Here is a 19,544-nt window from a genome sequence, read left to right on the forward strand (position 1 = left end):
GATAAATGATACCACAAGGAGACAACACTGGTTATTATCAATTAAAGAAGATCACACTCAAGACCTAGAGCTATTCAATCAGACCCACTTGGCAAGGCTATGATGGAAATTACTTCTAGTCTCAGTAATAATATTTACTAGACATGCTATTCCTAAAGCTATCTTTTCATACGGGACCACAGGTGGGTGTCAAAGATGGATATTATAATCCCAACTGAGTGAGGTACATTCATAGATAGTCAGAACCATTACTGACAATGTGATCCCACTCAATAGATCTAAATTGTCAGCAGAAGAAATACTGCAACTGCCCCTCCCTCCATTCCAAGGATGTCCAGATAATTTACAATGCAATCAATCTGGTATGTATATCTGCTAAAGTACGGTATACTTTCGACAGGGATTGCAATGCAGTAGAACAAGAAACTTTCAGCACGGCTGCGTGCACATACTGGACATTAGTGAATTGACCTAGTTGTCTCCAAGTACATGTGTAAGAAAACAAAGTGCAGCCCCTTCCCCAAATAAGCTCACAACAACCATGTTCACACATTCACATAGAAAAGAATGGTCAATTCAAGGTAACAAAGATACCCAGACTCTCATTTTAAGAACATTTGAATTTTGGATTACAATTTGGGGGGGGGGGGGGCAATATCAGGAGGCAAAATTTATTCACAATTTTACTTGCATGCAAAATTTAATAGCAAAATAACACTGGATCATAAGACTCCAATTCCTTAATCCAGTTCATAAATATTACCAGAAGGAAACCAAACTAGACAACTAGGGCTTTTAAGTCATGCACTTGGCATGGACATGCTGGATATCCTATCATCCATCTCATACTTCCCTTCATGTATTGAAAGAAAAGGCTACACTAGAGACCTCTCCGCGACAAAAAGAAATGTGGGTGTGGCGAGGCACACTCTTTCTAGAGATGCTATTCAAAACAAACTTTAATGTGGTACAAGGATAAAGCCTTCATCAGTTATGCAGTTCACAGTAGATTTTCAATGGTCACCGATGATTGGAAGCACATATGGGTGCCAAATCAGGACAACAGAATCATAAACCCTGTTCAGTAGATTTTCAATGGTCACCGATGATTGGAAGCACATATGGGTGCCAAATCAGGACAACAGAATCATAAACCCTGTTCAGTAGATTTTCAAAGCTTTCTCTCGCACAAAATCACGACATAGTACAAACGACAAACATCAGAAACTTCAGCACCAGCATATGCACCCAGAAGACCATTACAGTATGAAACAAACTGCTTCTAACTTGTTAATTATGACATTGAATTCTACCTTGTAAGAATACAAAGTGCAGCCCCTTCTCCTAGCAAGCTCACAACAGTCATAGCATAGAAAAAGTAAGTTAAAAAAATGCAACGAACCATCCTTGTTTTTAATTTTTGGGCTACAAAAAAAAGCCAGTACAAAGGACAGCAGAAAGGCAAAAATCAATATCAACTTTGATTTCCTATTTGCAGAAAACAACATAACAAAGTGGGGGAAACATATCTAAGCTTCAAAATCATTAAAAATAAAGATAAGGGTACCCAAAATACTACATTTACCGACTCTCCTTCAGTTCTCAGGACATCCAAATAAAAGATCCCAATAAAGGTACTCCATCTGGTGTACATACAATAAAGCAGGGTATGCTTTTCTCCAGAACAAGAATAATTCTAAACATTATCGAATTAAGACAGCAAAGATCAACATGTTCTTAACTCTACATGGTAAGAATACAAAGTGCAGCCTCTTCTCCTAATAAGCTCAAAATATCCACATTTGCATGTATTAGAGTAGCTGATACCCAGGCAACCAACTAGTTATAACTAACTTTGAAAGTTTCAGAATTTGAAGCTAGAAACAAAAACAAACAACAGCAGCAACGAAAAGCATAAATCATTACTGATTCCAATTACTTTAATCACAAAGAACAGCAACAAAACATCTATAAAATTCAAGAACAATAAAATGAACAAAAGGGTACCTTCAATTCCATTCAATACAAAACTACAACCGAAAACTCTTCAAGAAATCAGGATCCCTTTTCGCCCGTTCTCGAAACTTCGTAAACCATCTATCCAAAATATCCATAGGAACAATCAACTTACTCCCATCAACCCCACAAAACGACTGCATATAATTAAACAAATTCTCCCCAACTTTCATCGCAACCCTCTCAACCCCTTTCTCCGCCGCTACATCCAGCGAAGGCAATGCTGCCAAATCCTCCACCGAAACCCCGATTTTCGCCGAAAGGGGTGCCGTATCTGGCCCTGTCAGCTGCAACTGACCCCCAGGTTCCGGCCAATTCAACGTCAAAACCGCCGAAGGGCGCGTTATTGTCACCGCCCCACAAAACTGAAATTCAGACCCTGGAGACTGAATATACACCGCCAGAGCTTTATCTGGCGGAAGAGTAAAGCTGTTTAAGAGAAAAATACAAATTTCTCGTACTTGATCATATGCTTCACCTAAAATTAACATTAAAAATTTGAAATAATCAGTAGGGTTTTGCCATAAAATGATTTAAAAAAAAAGAAGCAAATGAACAAAAGGGGTTTAATTTTTATTACCAACAAAAGTGTTCATGTCGAGGATCCAGTGAAAAGTGTCGATTTGTGAGAAAGCGGATATGTCCATAGGGAAACTGCGGTCGGGGAACACAACACCGAACATTGTTTAAGGTTTGAGCTCTGTGTTTGTGTTTTTCTACGGGGGTTTTAAGGATTGAAGTGATGATGTTTTATTATTATTATTATTAGTATTACTACATTTGAGTGTTGAGAGTCTTTTGTCTGAAAAACGGTGAAGTTGTGGGAGGAGAAGAGTCTAGTAGCATCTAGAAACTCTAGAGAGATTTGGAATGTTTGAATTGCTTTTTATTTATTTATTTATTATTATTATTAATTACCGTAATAAATTAAAATTTTTGGTGAAATAATATATTCTTATTTTGTTATATTTTTAAAACGTTATGTTTATTACAAAATATTATTTTAAAACGCAATAAAATATTTATTATATTTTAAAATAATAATATTTAAACATGTCCCACTTTTGAAGCGCAACATGTCATAAAATATAAATATTTTTTCAAATTAAAAAGAATAGAAACACAATAATTTTTTTTTTGTCAAATTGATGCTCTTAACTCTTATCTTAAAAAAAACCCACAAAACATTTGTTTTTTTTTTTAAAAAAAAACACTAAAAAATCAAACTTATTCTAGTCTTTAAACATTCTTAAACTTTTTTTGTTCAAAATCTACATTGCTACCATTGTTGCCCCAACTTTTTTTTAAGTCTTGCGAGTGAGGTAAATATATTTCATTGCTATGAATTTGTATTTGGTTTACTTAAAATGAAATAATTTTTCATGTTGAATTGAAATTTGTTGAATTAATAAAAAAATTAGTTATGAATACCAACAATTATGGTTGATTTGATATGTTGCGTTTAATTTTGAATAAATTACTAAATTAGAGATTTTATGTGAATTGTTGAAATCATCTAATAATATAATTATTTATACTTGATGATTTCATGCAATAGAGTATGAATGAGGTAGAGTTAAGATGAATAACAAGTTGCATTGGGTTATTGATAAGTTGATGAATTTGATATTTTCTATAAATTATTTTAATTTATTATGAATTTGAGTATGATTTAAATCATTTGAGTATGAAAATGTCAAATAGATTTTATATCATGAAAATATGTTTAATTTTGATCAAGTTTGCTTTTGCGTTACATTTGAAAGTTTGATTGAATTTGTTTATGGATTTTACTAATTAGGATTGAGACAATGCATTATAATTAAAATTACATCCAATTAACTAGAATCCGATATTTTTTTTAAAAAATATCTTATAATATATTTTATGTTATGTCATTACGATGACACTAAAATTCTTGATGTGAATAATAATATTATATACAATAAAAAAACAATTTATTGTTAAACGATAATTTAGACATGTCATATGTATAAATGAAAAAAAAAAAATTGTCATGGACTTGGGTTGTATTATAATGATATTGATATTGAAATCATTTTGAGATGTCAAATTGGTGAACATTAGTATTATCTTATACTAATTGTATATAATGACAATTTTAAAACAATGATTAATTCTTATATCCAAAAAAATTTGTAACATGATGGTATTCTTGCATGTGAGTAGTCCACCAAAATTTTAAGACAATTTGAAATTCAATTGACTTGGAGCCTAACCTAATCAAGGTTAATTTTTTTTTTTTTAAAAAAAATGATTGACCTAGTTAAAAAATTAAGCTACCCCATTAACTAGTTGATCCAAACATGAGCTCCTCAAACCTTGACCTTTTACACATTAACTTTGTTTTTGAAAAAAACTTGGTTAAAATAACATTATTTTTATTTTTTAAAAAATATTTAAATAAATTTAAATTAACTTTTTCAATTTATAGTTAGGGTTTTGACCGAGATAACCCTAGATTTGATTTTATAATCATGATAAGAACTAAAAGGTAATGAGTAATTCCCAGTTACACCTTATTAGAGTGGTGAAAACAAAATAATATTATTTAAAAAAATAATTATCCAAAACAATTCTTAAAATTTTAAAAAAATTTAAGGAATCAAGTAATTATCTAATTTTTTTCAGATATTTCAATAATATTAAAAAAAGAAAACTGGATAAAACAGAAAAGAATGAATTGGATAAGTTAGTGAAACTAATGATAATCGAACATAATGGATGCAGCTCTTTTTTAAAAAATATCCTACATCCTACACCCATTTTTTTTAAGATAAAAACTTTTTAAGATATTTAGACATTAATTAAGCCAACTGTTTTTTGATTGAAAAGATAAAGACAGTGGATATGTATTTTTTATATATGTTTTTATTTCAAGAGTATATACATTTATTTTTTTAATTAAACATTTTTTTTAATCATAAAACAATAATCAAACGGAAGATTAGAAACGAAACTAGGCAAGGTATAATCCTAAAAAAATTGTTTGAAATAACGAAGCATATTCTTCATGGGCTATGCTTTAAAGGTCAAAAGTCCAAGTCCTTAACATGCTTTAGTCCAAATCCACAAACCCAGCTGGAGAATTCTAGTTTAGTGGGTAAGCGAAACGGCAACAGAACTCTTCAATTTCTAATTTGAAACGCACAAATGACTTCTTTATTGGCAGTGGAATATAAAAAGCCATAAAAGGAAATAAAAAAGCATCCTCTCCTCCTCCTCTAGCTACTTAAAAGCCCTACTCTCTCTCTCTCTCTCTCTCTTCTCCTCTTTCTCTCTCCAGTAATATAAAGGGAATTTTGGGTTTTCAATTGGATTTTCTCGTCAAGATCCCAAATTGATTTGGTAAATCAATCTTTCTCTTTGTTTTGAACAGAACCCATGTTTCTTTTAATCAAAAACTCAATTTTTTGAATCAATTTTGATTCTTTTTATTATTAGGGATCTTGAAGTTTGGAATTTTGCTCCAAGAAGGCTGCTGAAGTTGAATAATCAGCCGCCGCTACAAGGTGCCTTTCTCTCTATTTATGCTTTTTTTAGTAATTTTTCTTCTTCTTATGGGTTCAGGACTAGGAATTAGTATAGATGAATAAAACATAAGATCTTGATTTTCTTGTTTTATTAAATTTGTTCTTTTTTTGTTGATGGGTTATTTTTTTCCTCTCTTGTTGTTTGGTTGTTTGTTTCCCAATCACTGATTTCCTTTGCTTCACAGTTAATAGTTTGAAATTAAAATCTAATGAGTAATTTTCTGCTGTTGGTGAGAAACCCTTAATTGTGTTTATGGCTTTGGTTGTGCAGGGTGGCGCTTTTGATTTGCGGGATAATAGCAGATTTTGATTTGGTAAATAAGAGTCAAAGATGGAAGATTGGGGTAAGAGATTTTTTTTGGTTTCTACTTTTGTTGTGATATGCTTTCAATTTGAGTTGATTGGTTAAAGTGTTTTTTTCCCTTAAATACCGTGATGATTTATAGCTGCTTGATAAAAAATAGTATGCTTGGATTAATTTGTTTAGTTGTGCTTGACAGAATATTCAACTGTGTACAATGTTGCCACTTGGGTCATCACTATACTGCAGCTCCATGTTGTGGCTGTATTTGCCCCAACTTGAAGGCAGACTGTTGTTTATTTATTTTGAAAGCACAAGGCACTGCGAAATATGGGTTTTGTGAGGCTTTTAATTAGCTTCATCAACCATAGCCCCTGACTTAATGTTTGTGTACCATTTCTTTATCTTACACAAGTAAGAAACATAAGGCTTTTAGACTAATTAAAGGAGCTTGTGTAAACGTAAGAATTGACCTGATGTGCCAGGCTTGCTGTAACTAACCCTACCTATGTAATTGTAAGAATCAGGTGACATCCAAATATTTCACCAAGGTTGGTAATTGTAATAGTAATTCACTTGATGCACTGCCAGTGGTATCTTATTTAAGATATTGAAAAGAAAATGACAAAGAGTGTTGTCAATTCTATATTCTTGAAGCTTACAGAAAGAATCTAATATTTTTCTCTTTTTCAATGTAAATCTTTTGCCTCTTACATTGTTAGATGAAGTTTTCTCCATGTTCATGCTTTTGATTCTGGTATCTAATTTTAGTTAACATGTGTTATTTTTTCAGAGGATGAGCAAGTTCCACCTCTCGTTGCAAAAGACCAGCCTAAAAGTAAATGGGATGATGAAGATGTGGATGAAGATGATGTGAAAGAATCATGGGAGGATGAAGATGAACCTGATCCGGTATGATTGATAATGTGATCATGTTGCATCATTAACATTTATTGGTCACTTCAAGTTTCAAGATACTGAATGCTAAAATGTAGAATGTTATAATAGGTGTAATGATTATGGGAATATCTTACACAGCTGATTATGGAAATGGTAGATGGGGATAGGACTCTTGGTTTTTCTAATGGAACATCAATTTAGCATGTGGGGCACTCATCACCATTAAAGGTTTAATTTGCATTCAAATGTTTATTTTATATTGTTTTTTCTTTCTAAGATTGGGGAGAAATTGATATAGGAACTAATTAATGACGGGTTAGAGCACCATGATATATTTTTTTCCCCTTTCAAGTGAAGGTTAGATCATTGCGGGTAGTTTTTCAATATGATTAGTAATGCCTTTAATTGATGTTTTGAAAGGAACTCTTATGCAATCTGTGAAAAGTGTGCATATCTCTTGGAGCTATCTTTTTGGTTCAAGGGGAGTGGGAACTTGGGGAGGGGTAGGGGGAAGAGTTGCGGGCAGGGCTAATTGAGAAGTGCATACATGTGCTCTAGTAGACCTTAGCTTATATTATGCTCTTATAAGTTTTGTCTTTTATTCTATGTTTATATGTAATAACAGAAATAAAGTGGGGTGCAGTGTTTTATTGTTTATATATGTTGGTTCTTGATCTGTTATTTGTGGTTTCTTTATGTAATTGGATCAGGCACCTGTAGTGAAACCTCCTCCTGAAATGGCTCCTAAGAAACCTGCTGTGAAGTCTACTGAAAAGAAGGGAAACACTGCTGATGTAGTAAAGGATCAACCACTTGATCCATTAGCCGAGAAACTTCGCCAGCAAAGGTATACTCAAGTTGCAGCTTCCATCTCTGTTAACAAGTAGTTTGAACAGTTCATAAGAAATCTTTATACATTGCATCTCAAACCCATGATATCCTTGAATTACTTAGGAACAAACATCCAAGTGCAATTTGATGATTTTCCCCACTCATACCAATTTGAAGCAACTCCAAAAATAGGATGCTAATATTGAACATATTTTTCCCTACGTAGAATTTTTGCCTTCCTTGAATTGCCTTGTGTAATTGTTCTGTTTTAAGGTTTGGCTGCTTTGGTTTTTCTTTCTCCTTGCATTGTTTTGGAGCTGAAAAACAAAAATTTGAAAAGAGAAAAGTTCCTCAGCAGACAATACTGGAGATCTGATTAACGTGACTGACAAGTTGATCTGTTTTCATAGTGTTGATGGTTTGATTAGCTGGTAACTATTCCATGCACACACAGTTTGAACATTTAAGATTAATGAAATGTTTTCTTAAAAAATTATGACCTCTCACCAAAACCCAGCTCAATAATTGGTGTTCTGAAGGCTGTTCAGGTCATATTTAGTTCAGTTAATTTTTTTTCTGGCAGCATGATTTTAAGCATGTTAACATGTAGTTCTGCAGGCTGAAACTTATGCAATTTAGTCAGGAGGTCTTGGAAAAATTTGCAGTAGGCATGTTTTGTTTTGACTCATTTTATTCTATATGTTCTCTTTATCTGCTCTTGTAAGAAATGCTCTCTTAAAGGTTTACTCGATTTTAGGCTGGTGGAAGAAGCTGATTTCAGATCCACTGCAGAATTGTTTGGTAAGAAAGATGATGAAAAGTCGCTTGATAGTTTCATTCCAAAATCTGAAAGTGACTTCTCGGAATACGCAGAACTCATTTCTCATAAACTTCGTCCATTTGAGGTGTGTTGAATTAGCTTCATTTTGTTTCCTTTTTTTCATTTAAATGTGGGTGTAATACCTGACCTGGCAAAATGAATACATTCTTTAATGCAGAAAAGTTACCATTATATCCATTTACTCAAGACAGTGATGAGACTGTCCATGACTTCCATGAAAGCCGCAGATGCAAAAGAAGTTTCAACTTCTGTGAGTGCAATTGCAAATGAAAAGATAAAAGCTGAGAAAGAAGCCAATACTGGCAAGAAGAAGACAGGTATGTGTTTCCACTATTTTTTTCTTAAACTATCAACAGTAAGCCTAGACATTGTGAACTTTTTTTTTTTTTTTTTTGTTTTCGTTTTCAAGTCATGGATTTTGAAACATTAGTTAAATGAAATGAAGGTGTTGGTTCAGAACAGGGAAAATCTTGAGTATTCTGTTGTACGGGCACCTTCTGCTAAGATTTTGGTATTTGTGGCTCGAGGACCCATATGCAACCCCCAGATACTGAATATAGCATATAGCTTTTTAATTCAACTTTTTGTCAAAGAATTTGAAACTAACCAGTTGATGGTTTGCATGCTCTGTCCTTGCAGGTGGCAAGAAAAAACAGCTTCATGTTGGTAAGCCCGGTGATGATTTGGCGGGTGATACCTACGATGCTCTTGATGACTATGACTTTATGTAATCTGTTTGGTTGATAGGCATTACATTTTTGGGGTCTGCATGTTTCATCATAAGCACATTAAACCACCATGATTGATGATGATTGAGTGAAAGCTGTAAACAATGTTGTTAAAGAGGAAAACATTGCGTTTTTTGCCTTTGTTTTTCGACTTGTTCTGTTGAACCCTTGAAAGACGTTATTCATAATCGAATCAGGCATTTGTTCCATGCTTCATGTTTCTCAATTCCCCATTGAGCTTTCGTATTAGCTCGTGCATGGCCCATCACCTAATAATCTTAACTTCTCAATTCTCTGTTGAACACTCGGAGCATTTTTGTTTATGCTTGTCTTGCGTTTCGAACTGATGAAAAGCAGCTAAAATGAAACGTATAAAAACTCGTATAATTAAAAAGAAATATCAAATTATATGTCCATTGATTAAAATCATCAAGCCTCGTATCTTATTATGAGTTTCAACATGCATAATCTTCAACCAATGAAAAAACCATTATTACATGCAAGTCGATCCCTTTCCCATTTATAAATTCTTGAAAAGAGATCATATATATATATAAAACTAGAAAAGCAAATTTTATTAAGGATTTTCATTTTTCATGCACTATATTGATATCACGAGATTGATTTATAAGATAAAAATCTAAAGTCATAAATCTATCTCATTCCATCAAATCCAATCTTCCATATAAAACGAGAACAAACAATTTAAGTTAAAAAAAAAAAATCCCTTAGGGACTAAATCTAGAAACAACTTGAGATCTGAGACCTATTTGATAATTTGCTTGGAACAGCAAATATTTAATATCTCCATCAAATCCAAACCCCAGTCCACCAACCAGCTTCCTTTCCATCAAGCAAAAGATAACTTCCTCTGTAACTCTCTCTCTCTCTCTCTCTAGAACGTTTTTCGAACTGCGTAAACCGTAAATGGCGGATCAAGAGCCGGAAGTGATCAATGGAGTGGAAGCAAGCAAGAAGAGAGGGGACAAATGCGATCAAGAAATTGATCTGTACACTGTTATCTACCGTGTGATTGTTATGATCTTGTACCCTGATCCAGGAAGCAGTTCATCATCAACTTCTCTGCTGCAGCGGATCAAGATTGGGTTATCGGAGAACTTGCCTTTGCTTGGAGAAGGTTTTAGAAACAGTGGAAAGAAGCTTCTTCAATGGACTCAGCGAGGCAGTCCTTTAAGAGCTCTCCTTGTTATCTCTGTAAGTGTGTAGTTTCACCTTTTTTTTTTCTTTGCATTGATTGGTTGTACTCTCTACTCTGTGCTTTGACTTGCTTGTTCGTTACTGAATTTTGAGTGAGAATTGCGAGAAATAAACTTTTTTTAGTAGAACTTACTATTTTGAGTTTTTTTTTAATAATATTATATATGTAGTTATGTGGGCCTCACCATTCCAATATTAAGCGTTTAAGTTGAAAAAAGTTAAAAATTTCAACCATTTTAGAGATTTTATTTTTAATTTTCTGAGTAGATTTTGATTTTTTACAATAAATAATTTTGATTTTTTTTTTTCACGGGGGAATTGATGTGGTAGCACTCTTGTTGAAGATTTATTGATTCTATATTACGTGTTCTCGTTTTTGTGGAATTTTAAAGATATTGGATATTACAAAATCAGTTAAAATCTTATGACTAATTTGTAGAAAATAAAAATTACTGCAACATTTTTTTTCCTATTTAATAATTTAGCTGATATTGATTGTATTGGACATAGACCTAGTCAGCTTAGTGCAATAAGTGTTGGTAATGAGAATAATATTTTTAAGTTACCTGGATTGGTTGCATAAGTAGAAGAAGCTCTCAGCGAAGAACAACCCCTAAATCCCGGAAGTATTGAATCTGGATCCGATCTCTTTTGGTGCACTCGAGTCATAAGGTGTAAGGATCACAGTTCTGAATTCTATTTGATCTTGGTACTTTTCAATCTGGTAACTAGAATTGTGCACCACATTGTTTCTGAGTGTTGACAGGATTCGACTAACCACATGGCGTTATATGATTTAGTGAAGTATGTTTTCTGTACAAGTCAAGCTCTGCCTGCTCGCCTTATCACTGTTGATTGGAATTTGAAGGAAATTAATATAGTTATCTTTTTAATTAGCAGAAAAGCTAATTGAGGCACTGGCATTATGAGTGATGATTTCTTAGTACAAGGCTGTGATTTTTCATTCCTTTTTCCCACTTTGCGTATTTCGTTTGTTTTTTTCAAGATTATAGCAGTTGCATCGTATTAAGTTTGCAGTGCAGCTTATTTTCTTGAGTACTTAAATTTTGTATTGCTGCTTTTCATATTTTGTCTTCAGGACTTCTCATGATTCTGTCTATTTTTCAAACTGTTACAGGTTGGGACTATTGCTCTTCTTTCCTTGACAGGAGTGCTTGTATTTATGCTCTTCTTTCTGGCAGCTACTTTCAATGCTATTGTCATCTCTCTTCTCATGGCCTTGGCAGCTGCAGGAGGCTTCTTGGCTCTGTTCTTTGCCTTTCTGACAGCTATATACATAGGGGCATTATCAGTAGCTGTATTTGTCATTTCCACTGCCACGATTTCAGCAACTGTAGCTGTTCTGATCGTTACAGGTACACAGAATCCAGCTTTCTATCTTTTCTATGAATTTATACCTAGAAAAATGTTCAGCTTTTCTTCCTTCAATTGGTTAGCGAGTTAAATGCAATGCATCTCAAGTAAAATTTTTTCGAGAGTTCATAGTTGATGTAACCCAGTTTGTTATGTGCGATAAATATCTGCAACTCCTTGATTGGAACTTAAAATTTGTTTGAATCAGGCTGGATTGGATTCTTCTGGACTGTCTGGCTGGTGACAAAGAAAAGCATTGGAGTTGCCAAGCACTCATTAACAGTGACTGGATCAACAATTTCAGCTTATTCTTCATCCAGGCATGCTAAGCACCGCTATATTGAACCAAACGAGTTGAAAACTTGAAGTGTCGTGGTGATCAGATGTTCACTCATGTAAACATCCTCTTATGACCTGGATATCAGTACTTGTTTTTGCTTTCAATAATCTCCCAGGAACTGCTGCGATTGAAGCGTCTATGATCATCGTTTGCTGCTTGTGTATAGCCTGGAAGCACATGATAAGATTTTGCAGTGTAGTTTGCTATTTTTTTTTTGTTTTTTTGTTGTTAATGGTGGGATTCTGGATCGGTTTATGTACATCTTGACTAATCTTCCGAGACCCTGAAATGATGTATGCTATTTTCTATATGGGTTGTTTACTCGTTTATCACTCTTTTCCCTGCCTCTCCTACTACCTCATGTAATGTTGCTGTTCATACAGGGAGATGGTATGCGTTCGGAGCACTGGAAACCTGGTAGCTATAGGAGAAATCTCACCTCGACTGAATATACAAGTCGGATCCCGAGATTGCCTGTTTCGATAATTCTCTAGTGTTGGACAATGTTGCCCTGGGATCCTGCATATGATGTGCTGTGACACACATGGGATGGGGGAACTGTATTTCTTGCAGTCTTCAAGGATTTAACCTGGAAATGTTAGCCTATAATGCTGGAGATGTGTGGGCGCATTGCAGTTAAAATTTTAGGATTGGGCCTTAATTGCACACGAGGAGAGAGAGAGGGGGAGAGACTAGGAAAAGGAAGGTCGCTTGAAAAAAATCCTTAAGCTCTTATTAATCTCGGGTCTTTCAGTGCATGTGCCTGAAACCTCATGAAAGTTTATCCACAGAAATTATGTATACAAGGACTGAGAAGAAGTTTGGAGTGGTTTCAATTTTAGGCAGACAGGTTGGTGTCTTAAAATTGAAAAGGTTCAGAACATCAAACCCTAAATTTGGATATCACAAGGACCACAACAATGGATTGGTTACTAAATAAGTAATCCGTGGACTTGTCTTCTTGAGACAGCATTATTTCCCGCTGCTTGGTTCAGATAGAAGTCAGACATCAATGCTAGTAAACAGAAACGGGTTTTCTCCAAAATCAAAATGATTGCTAGTTCCATCATCAAATTTCAGCTTTACAAGTAATCAAGCAGAAACAAAAGTGGCAGGATGCTTCCTGTTTAGCTAATATTGCCCTAACTTTCTCATTGATATTGATAGTTTTGCTTCATTCTATGCCACCGAGATTATAACCAGAACCAGAATAAAGCATAGGCTGAAGAAGACGTGATACGTGATCGACACCATGAAATGAATTAATTAGCAGTAAGTACTCCTACTTTCCTTTTCTCCCTTCTCTCTCATTGCTTCTCCTCCTGGTTTCTTGTTTGTTTCCACAAAACACACATTTTCTTCAAGCAAAAAAGACTTAAAATGGCACAGAACTAGGAATAATAATTATGTATCCATGCCTTCCCTCTCATTCATGAAGACCATGGAATTTTACTCAAGGAACTCAATATAAGGAATAGAAAAAGACAACCATGGTATATAGCAATTGTTTATGCATGATCAGCAATGTTCTTTCCCCGGCCAATCTGGTCTACCTAATGTGAACTCCAAGCTGGGGTTCTTGCAATCCAAACTAGACCCCAAGTAGCTTTTCTGCCGAGTCGAATCGCTTTCCTGCAGTATTAATTAAGAGAGGTACATGCCACCTCTTGTAAGTAATCAATCAAGCAAATCCATGTAATTAAACTCTTATCCCATATGTTAGGTTTCTGGAAAGTTTGAAAAATCTTTAAGGAATTCTAGACTTTGGGATGATACCTTCATTAGTTGTCCAGATCTTTGTTGTGACTGGAACGTTCCTTGTCTGTGCCCGTCCATGTCATTGGAGTTTGTTTGCGGCCATGCTTCCCTACCACTGAAACGTAACATAATTGAATTAGCTTGAAATTATTTTGACACGGTGCACAGCAATATCTTTGTTCTAGCTAGAGCGGAAAGAATTTTCATCAAGCCAGATGAAGCAAAGTCTTTCTCTCGATCGTAAGGTTGTCTTCAAGCTGCTATGTAGCATATAATAAGGAGAAGTTCTTGTCTTTCAATATATGAAAAATGCATCCACTAACATAATTGTTATCATAATTCATCATAGCATTTATGAAACAATGCATAATATCATTATCTATAGCTGAATTTATACCATTGATTTAGCTGAAGCTTAAGTATTTTGAATGGTAACATTATCTCTAATTTCAAAGCTTTTTTTTTTTTTTTTTGTGTGGAAGAAGTCAATATATTGAAAGGGCTAATTTCAAAGCTAATTAAGAACAACTCAACTTTCATTTTCACTGACATAGAAAAGTTTGATATCTGTCATTTTCTCTTAACAAGAGTCCAATATAAGTCACATTCAGCACATGCAGAAGGGCTATAGAGGAAAAGATGACGGGAGAAATGCATGTATGGAGACAGAAGCTAAACCCTTGTACCTATGCAATGCATGGTTTTTCAATCCATGCTATCGAGTGTTTAAGAAAAACCTGAAAAGGATGTTACAGGAAGGGACGAAGATGCCTTTGATGAACTGTTCTTCAAAGCCATGACATTTGAGGAAATGTCAGCACAAAAAGTGTAAGTTGCTTCCAATATAGGTGGCCCTAGAAGCCCTAAAACATTCTTTTTCAGACAGGGTAGTATCTAAGATCAGAGGTTTTAAATACTTAATTTTGAGAATTACTAGTACCCATACGTTTTCACTTATTGTAATAAAACTCTATTAGGGTTATTGATTTTTGTTTTTTATTCTTGTAACCCTGTTTCTGCCTATATATCCTTACATTAGAATCTCTTACAGGAAATAAAAAATAATCCTTGATATTTTTAACAAAAACATCATCGATTGCATGTAGAAGTCATATATGCATTCACTGCACCCAAAACCTAAAACTCCATTGATGGATATGTGATTGTGATATGGATCATTTGCAGTTTAACTACTTGTGTATATTTTCTAAGTTATAAATGGTAATATCGAGTTCCCTTCTCCTAATTTGTAAGCAGGGACATCTTATTTATCAAATTAATAATAAATACATAGAATAAGATAAATATATAGCATTAAGTTAATATAAAAATTCATTAAAAAATTGTTCCAAGATATATATATATATATTTATTTTATATTTTTGACCCTATTTTTTCAATTAAATACATTTCTATTCTTATTATATTTGCATAAGACCATAATTAACATATTATTTGATATTCTACAACGATTATTTTTTAAAATTCTTTTTACTCGGAAATACATTAAAAGCAACACATCAAAACAATCTATAAACATAAAACAATAATTAAAAAAATAAAATTAAATATATTTTCCAAACAACATTTACAACATTTGAACCGTATTTTTAAACACTACCTAATTTTTATTACAAGTTAGTTTAGGCATGAAATATTATAAAAACATGCTGTGCATGCTATATATATCAATTAAAGGACTATATATACTTGATGCAAAAAAACCAGTGGAGAGTAGAAATATCAATTAAATTTTAACCTGGAATTCTACGTGCTATTTAGTGGGAGCAGGTGCTAATTAATTATTAATTAACTACTAATTAAACAATGCACAACACTAGGATATGGAGCAGCTAGGATTGTTTAATTGAACTTTAAGAAGAGGAAAGCACATAAGAAGTCAAGATGGGAGCCGATCTTTTTGGTGATATATGCAATGTGTCTCTTGGAGGGAACAGAACCAGCTGGGTTTAACAGTAATATATATGACAATATTATATAGTAATTTTAAAAAGAAAAAGAAAAAGCGCAGCTGAGGGAATTGCTTCCTAATCAGTGTTTGATTGCATTTTAACTACTTTTCTTTTCTTTTTTATATATATAATACGAATGAATTAAAGCTACTACTGCAAATCTCATGTCATCAGGAAGATCTTCCGAGACATAGAAGATCAAGAAAGAAAAAGAAGAGCTAGCATGCATATATATATATATATATATATATAGAAAGCAAAAGCTGCCTGCCTACAGCGTACAAGAGAAGAAGAGCTCTTTTTATTCCTCAAGAAATGGTGTGGACGTGAGTGGGTTTTGGCTTTCTAAGCTGATCAAGTACCATGCAAAAAGAAAACAAAAGAAGAAGAAGGAGAAGAAAGCATTCTAAGTTCATCACTCTCCTTTCAAAAAAGTGTAGGGCACTGAAAAGAGAGACAGAGGTACCTCGAAGAGTTACTCCATAGAGTTGTAGTAGTAGTAGAAGAAGGGTAGTCCATGTCTTGCTGTACAGGTGACCCCTCTGATTGTACTCCTCTTTGCAGCCCACCACGCTCATTTGCAGTACTATAGCTTCCAATTGGAGACATGTCTTCTTCTCCAGATCCATCTGCTTTACCCTTCAACAAATTAATATTTACCCACCAAAACCTTCAAATAAAATGCAAAAGCATGCACACACAGTCTCTTATATTGTACACAAAAGCACACCACAAAATTCTTGAATGTACAGATGCGCGAGTGTGTGTGTGTGTGCGTGCATATAAGATAGATGCATGCAATGCACTAAGTGTGCATATTGAAGAGAAGACACAAAAATAAGACCATCTCCTCAAAAAAAGAAAAGAAAAGGCTGAAATATTGAAGACTAAACAACGCGAATTACCTGAGGAGGATGCAGGCTTGTCAGTGGTCTTGACAGTTCTATACATCTGCAAAGTCCAATAGGAATCCGTAGGTAGTAAAACAAAGACTATTCAAAGGAAGAAATATGAGCTAGCAAAATAAAATTAAACAAAATGAATAATTAAATTTAGAATTGAAAACCCTTTTCAATTTTTTATTTTCTTAAATCAATCTCTGGCTAGCTTCTTTTTCTCTTCTCTCTCTGTGGGCTTCTGTGCTTGTCTTGGATTGATTCATTAATCACGAGGTTGATGTTTGATAAGCTTGTATAGTAATGAGTAAGTGTATTATTGAGAAATGATGACTACTTTTGTCTGTCATCATCCTCTCTCTCTCTCTCCCCCCCCTCTTTGAAAGCAGAAACTTGTCTGTCTGAGACCTTTCAGATGTTTCAGGCTCATTTCCTTTCTCTAGTATTCTTTAACCCGCCTATTCACACTGACTTCTTTGGCTACTGTGCCTGGGGGAAACACCTTCCTCTCCTCTATCCTCCTCACATTCTAGATAGAGGGAGAAGGAGAGAGATTACCTGTAAATGGCTCTTGACATGAGCTAATGTGAGATCTTTGACATCCATGAGTTCAAGAACTGACTTTGGAGTAGCTCCTATAAACAACAAGCCAATCCAAGAAAAAAGAAAAAAAGAGAGTACTAAAGTCAAAACAAAACATTGAGAAATCTCTAAAATTCAAAGTGTTTTTCCAAAACTCAAAGACCGATTATTCACACACAAATTATTGTAGTAGCAAAAAGAGGAAAAAAAGAAGAAAAGAAAAGATCAGCAGAAGAAAATTTTGAAGTTCTTTACTTTCATGGCCTCCAAGAAGCTCAACAGCATGAACAAATCTAGCATGAAGAGTGCTAGTCCATCTCATTCTCGGTGCTCTCATGCTCCTCTTTGTTGGAAGCTTTGGAAAGAATCTTGATCTAATCAACCCATGAGGCGAACCTTCAGTAGATCCAACTCCATATTGATTGTGGTGGTGGTGGTGGTGCAATTGGTGGGATTTGAAAGCATCCATTGACAGCCCATTGAATCTTGTTGTTGGTGCTAATCTATTGTAAGGACCTGGCAAAGCTTGATTAGGTCCTGATGAGTTTAACATGGACATGGGATTTAAACCTCCTCCTCCAATACTATAAGGTGAGGAAGTGGAAGAAGAAGAGTGAGGATTAACAGAAGGAGAGAAAAACGAGGAAGAAGGGTAGGGCATTTGGTAGAAGCACATCTTGGGATCTTTATTCTCTCTTGATGAATATTGCTCTAAAGGCGTAAAAGGAAATGAGCGGTTGTGATAAACTGGAATCCCTTTAATTGGTCTCAAACCATCTGATACTTCAAGCAGAGAAACCCCATGATTTATATGATTCAAGTGATGAGTGGTACTATTAGAATGGTGAAGATGCTGTTGCTGATGATGATTATGACTTTGTTGATGATAAGGGTTGAGCTGAGGTAGCTCTACAGCTCTTGAACTTGTTAGATTTCTTCTACTTCTTCTACTTTCTTCATCAAGGCCAGTTGTTGGATGCGCTAGAGAGAGCTCTATATAAGCCTGAGAATCACTTCTCATGGAGCTAACTGTGTTGGGCTTATGAGTGGCTTCTTGTCTGCCCAAGAGATTGAAGCTTGCATCCACTTTATTGCTAATGTTATTGTTCTTCTTGTTACATAGTGAAGAAGGAGAGGAAATATTTGGAGGACTAATGTGTAAAGAAAGATCAGGAACTGGGTTTGAAGAGGGTTCAATGAAAACCCCTTCTAAGGGCATTTTCTTTACAAGCTAGTGGCCTTTTTCTCTTGCTAATGTAAGCTAGCTAGCTAGCTTGCTTGGAAGCAAAGCAAAAAAGGGCAAGCATAGTGAAGAGTGTGTGTCTTTAATCCCTTTTCTCTCTTCCTTCTCCTTGACAATACGTGTAAGAGCTAGCTAGAGAGATGGAGATGGAGATGGAGATGGAGATGTGGCCAGCTTTGACACCAGATAGATAAAAAGCTTGGAAAGAACACACCATAGATTTCTACTTTAAAGACTTAAAGCAAGAAAGAGAGAGATGAAGCAAAGAGAAGTGTCTTTAAATCTTCATCAACAAACCAACATGCTCAAGAAAGAAAGAGAGAGAGAGTGTGCTTGTGAAAGGTAGATAGAGAACAAGAGATAAAGAGGGAGAGGGGTTTGTGTTGTTAGGCAAGGAAGAAGAAGGAGAATAAAAATAATAATTAAATAAATATATTGAAAAAAGAAAATTGAAATCTTGAAAGTGCATTGAAAGGAAATGGGTTTTGGTTTTGCACACCTCGAGAGTATATCTTGGAAAATGACACTACCGCAAGGTATTTCTTTATCTAGTCAAAACTCAATCACTCATAAATAAATAAATTAATAACCTTAAAAAAAAAAACTTTCCATCACTTTGATTTTCCTTCCCCGTAGAGAACGGGATGACAAATGTTAGAAAGAGAAAGACTCTTCCTTGTAGGATTCCTCCTCCCCCACACTCTTCGCCCCTCCCCCTCTCCTCTCTCTATGCAACATACTTAATAATTCCAAGAACTTTTACTTTTTTTTTTTTTCTTGCAAGGATAAAAAAAATATTATTTTAGGATGCCATTAATTTCTATGCTTAAATGGGTTTGGTTGGTACTTATGCAATATTTTTATTTCCTCTAAATACATTAAATTAACATATAAAATGCGTTCTTAAAATTACTTCAAAATATAATTTAATCTACCTTGATTAACGTGTAAATAAATATTATACAGTACAAATGTAATTTAATTATTTT

At 34.3% G+C, this 19,544-nt stretch overlaps 4 protein-coding genes across 9 annotated transcripts; 2 read left to right on the forward strand and 2 right to left on the reverse strand.

The window, feature by feature from the left end:
* Positions 1 to 1,515: 1,515 nt before the first annotated feature.
* On the reverse strand, positions 1,516 to 2,853 carry LOC118030354 (protein OPI10 homolog). Of its 2 annotated transcripts, XM_035034424.2 has the most exons (3): positions 2,597 to 2,853; positions 2,008 to 2,494; positions 1,516 to 1,877 (listed from the first exon to the last, which is right to left on the reverse strand). In XM_035034424.2, exons 1-2 carry the CDS (start codon positions 2,697 to 2,699, stop codon positions 2,031 to 2,033), a joined length of 567 nt encoding a protein of 188 aa, XP_034890315.1. In that variant the 5' UTR covers positions 2,700 to 2,853; the 3' UTR covers positions 1,516 to 1,877; positions 2,008 to 2,030. The 2 variants fall into 2 exon arrangements, with proteins under 2 accessions (XP_034890315.1, XP_034890314.1); XM_035034423.2 differs by lacking the exon at positions 1,516 to 1,877 and having other exon boundaries at positions 1,908 to 2,494; positions 2,597 to 2,852.
* Positions 2,854 to 5,233: 2,380 nt separating this feature from the next.
* LOC118030358 (uncharacterized) lies at positions 5,234 to 9,380 on the forward strand. Its single transcript, XM_035034427.2, has 8 exons — positions 5,234 to 5,385; positions 5,482 to 5,549; positions 5,842 to 5,914; positions 6,665 to 6,783; positions 7,482 to 7,618; positions 8,360 to 8,507; positions 8,601 to 8,760; positions 9,083 to 9,380. Exons 3-8 carry the CDS (start codon positions 5,902 to 5,904, stop codon positions 9,172 to 9,174), a joined length of 669 nt encoding a protein of 222 aa, XP_034890318.1. The 5' UTR covers positions 5,234 to 5,385; positions 5,482 to 5,549; positions 5,842 to 5,901; the 3' UTR covers positions 9,175 to 9,380.
* Positions 9,381 to 9,970: 590 nt separating this feature from the next.
* LOC118030357 (uncharacterized) lies at positions 9,971 to 14,849 on the forward strand. 5 transcript variants are annotated; one of them, XR_012169740.1, is made up of 5 exons: positions 9,971 to 10,386; positions 11,528 to 11,765; positions 11,972 to 12,396; positions 12,487 to 13,375; positions 14,450 to 14,849. XR_012169740.1 is itself a non-coding variant. In XM_035034426.2 (3 exons), exons 1-3 carry the CDS (start codon positions 10,099 to 10,101, stop codon positions 12,127 to 12,129), a joined length of 684 nt encoding a protein of 227 aa, XP_034890317.1. In that variant the 5' UTR covers positions 9,971 to 10,098; the 3' UTR covers positions 12,130 to 12,432. The 5 variants fall into 5 exon arrangements, 1 of the variants encoding a protein (XP_034890317.1); XR_012169741.1 differs by having other exon boundaries at positions 14,473 to 14,849; XR_012169742.1 differs by having other exon boundaries at positions 14,482 to 14,849.
* LOC118030355 (transcription repressor KAN1) lies at positions 13,496 to 19,028 on the reverse strand. Its single transcript, XM_035034425.2, has 6 exons — positions 17,568 to 19,028; positions 17,289 to 17,365; positions 16,740 to 16,785; positions 16,301 to 16,463; positions 13,880 to 13,976; positions 13,496 to 13,735 (listed from the first exon to the last, which is right to left on the reverse strand). Exons 1-6 carry the CDS (start codon positions 18,529 to 18,531, stop codon positions 13,622 to 13,624), a joined length of 1,461 nt encoding a protein of 486 aa, XP_034890316.1. The 5' UTR covers positions 18,532 to 19,028; the 3' UTR covers positions 13,496 to 13,621.
* Between the last annotated feature and the right edge of the window lie 516 nt (positions 19,029 to 19,544).

Source organism: Populus alba, chromosome 4 (genome assembly GCF_005239225.2).
Source record: "Populus alba chromosome 4, ASM523922v2, whole genome shotgun sequence".
Taxonomy (NCBI): Eukaryota; Viridiplantae; Streptophyta; class Magnoliopsida; order Malpighiales; family Salicaceae; genus Populus; species Populus alba.

What these genes read in the sequence shown, in the direction of transcription:
- LOC118030357 (XM_035034426.2), top strand. Translation starts at nt 10,099, where the DNA reads ATGGCGGATCAAGAGCCGGAAGTGATCAATGGAGTGGAAGCAAGCAAG. An exon ending in GAGCTCTCCTTGTTATCTCT is followed by an intron (nt 10,387 to 11,527) that starts GTAAGTGTGTAG and finishes AAACTGTTACAG; the next exon opens with GTTGGGACTATTGCTCTTCT. An exon ending in AGCTGTTCTGATCGTTACAG is followed by an intron (nt 11,766 to 11,971) that starts GTACACAGAATC and finishes TGTTTGAATCAG; the next exon opens with GCTGGATTGGATTCTTCTGG.
- LOC118030358 (XM_035034427.2), top strand. An exon ending in GAGAAACTTCGCCAGCAAAG is followed by an intron (nt 7,619 to 8,359) that starts GTATACTCAAGT and finishes ACTCGATTTTAG; the next exon opens with GCTGGTGGAAGAAGCTGATT. An exon ending in TACTGGCAAGAAGAAGACAG is followed by an intron (nt 8,761 to 9,082) that starts GTATGTGTTTCC and finishes CTGTCCTTGCAG; the next exon opens with GTGGCAAGAAAAAACAGCTT.
- LOC118030354 (XM_035034424.2), bottom strand. Translation starts at nt 2,699, where the DNA reads ATGTTCGGTGTTGTGTTCCCCGACCGCAGTTTCCCTATGGACATATCC. An exon ending in CGACATGAACACTTTTGTTG is followed by an intron (nt 2,495 to 2,596) that starts GTAATAAAAATT and finishes TGTTAATTTTAG; the next exon opens with GTGAAGCATATGATCAAGTA.
- LOC118030355 (XM_035034425.2), bottom strand. Translation starts at nt 18,531, where the DNA reads ATGCCCTTAGAAGGGGTTTTCATTGAACCCTCTTCAAACCCAGTTCCT. An exon ending in CTATGGAGTAACTCTTCGAG is followed by an intron (nt 13,977 to 16,300) that starts GTACCTCTGTCT and finishes GTTACGTTTCAG; the next exon opens with TGGTAGGGAAGCATGGCCGC. An exon ending in GATCTGGACAACTAATGAAG is followed by an intron (nt 13,736 to 13,879) that starts GTATCATCCCAA and finishes TTAATACTGCAG; the next exon opens with GAAAGCGATTCGACTCGGCA.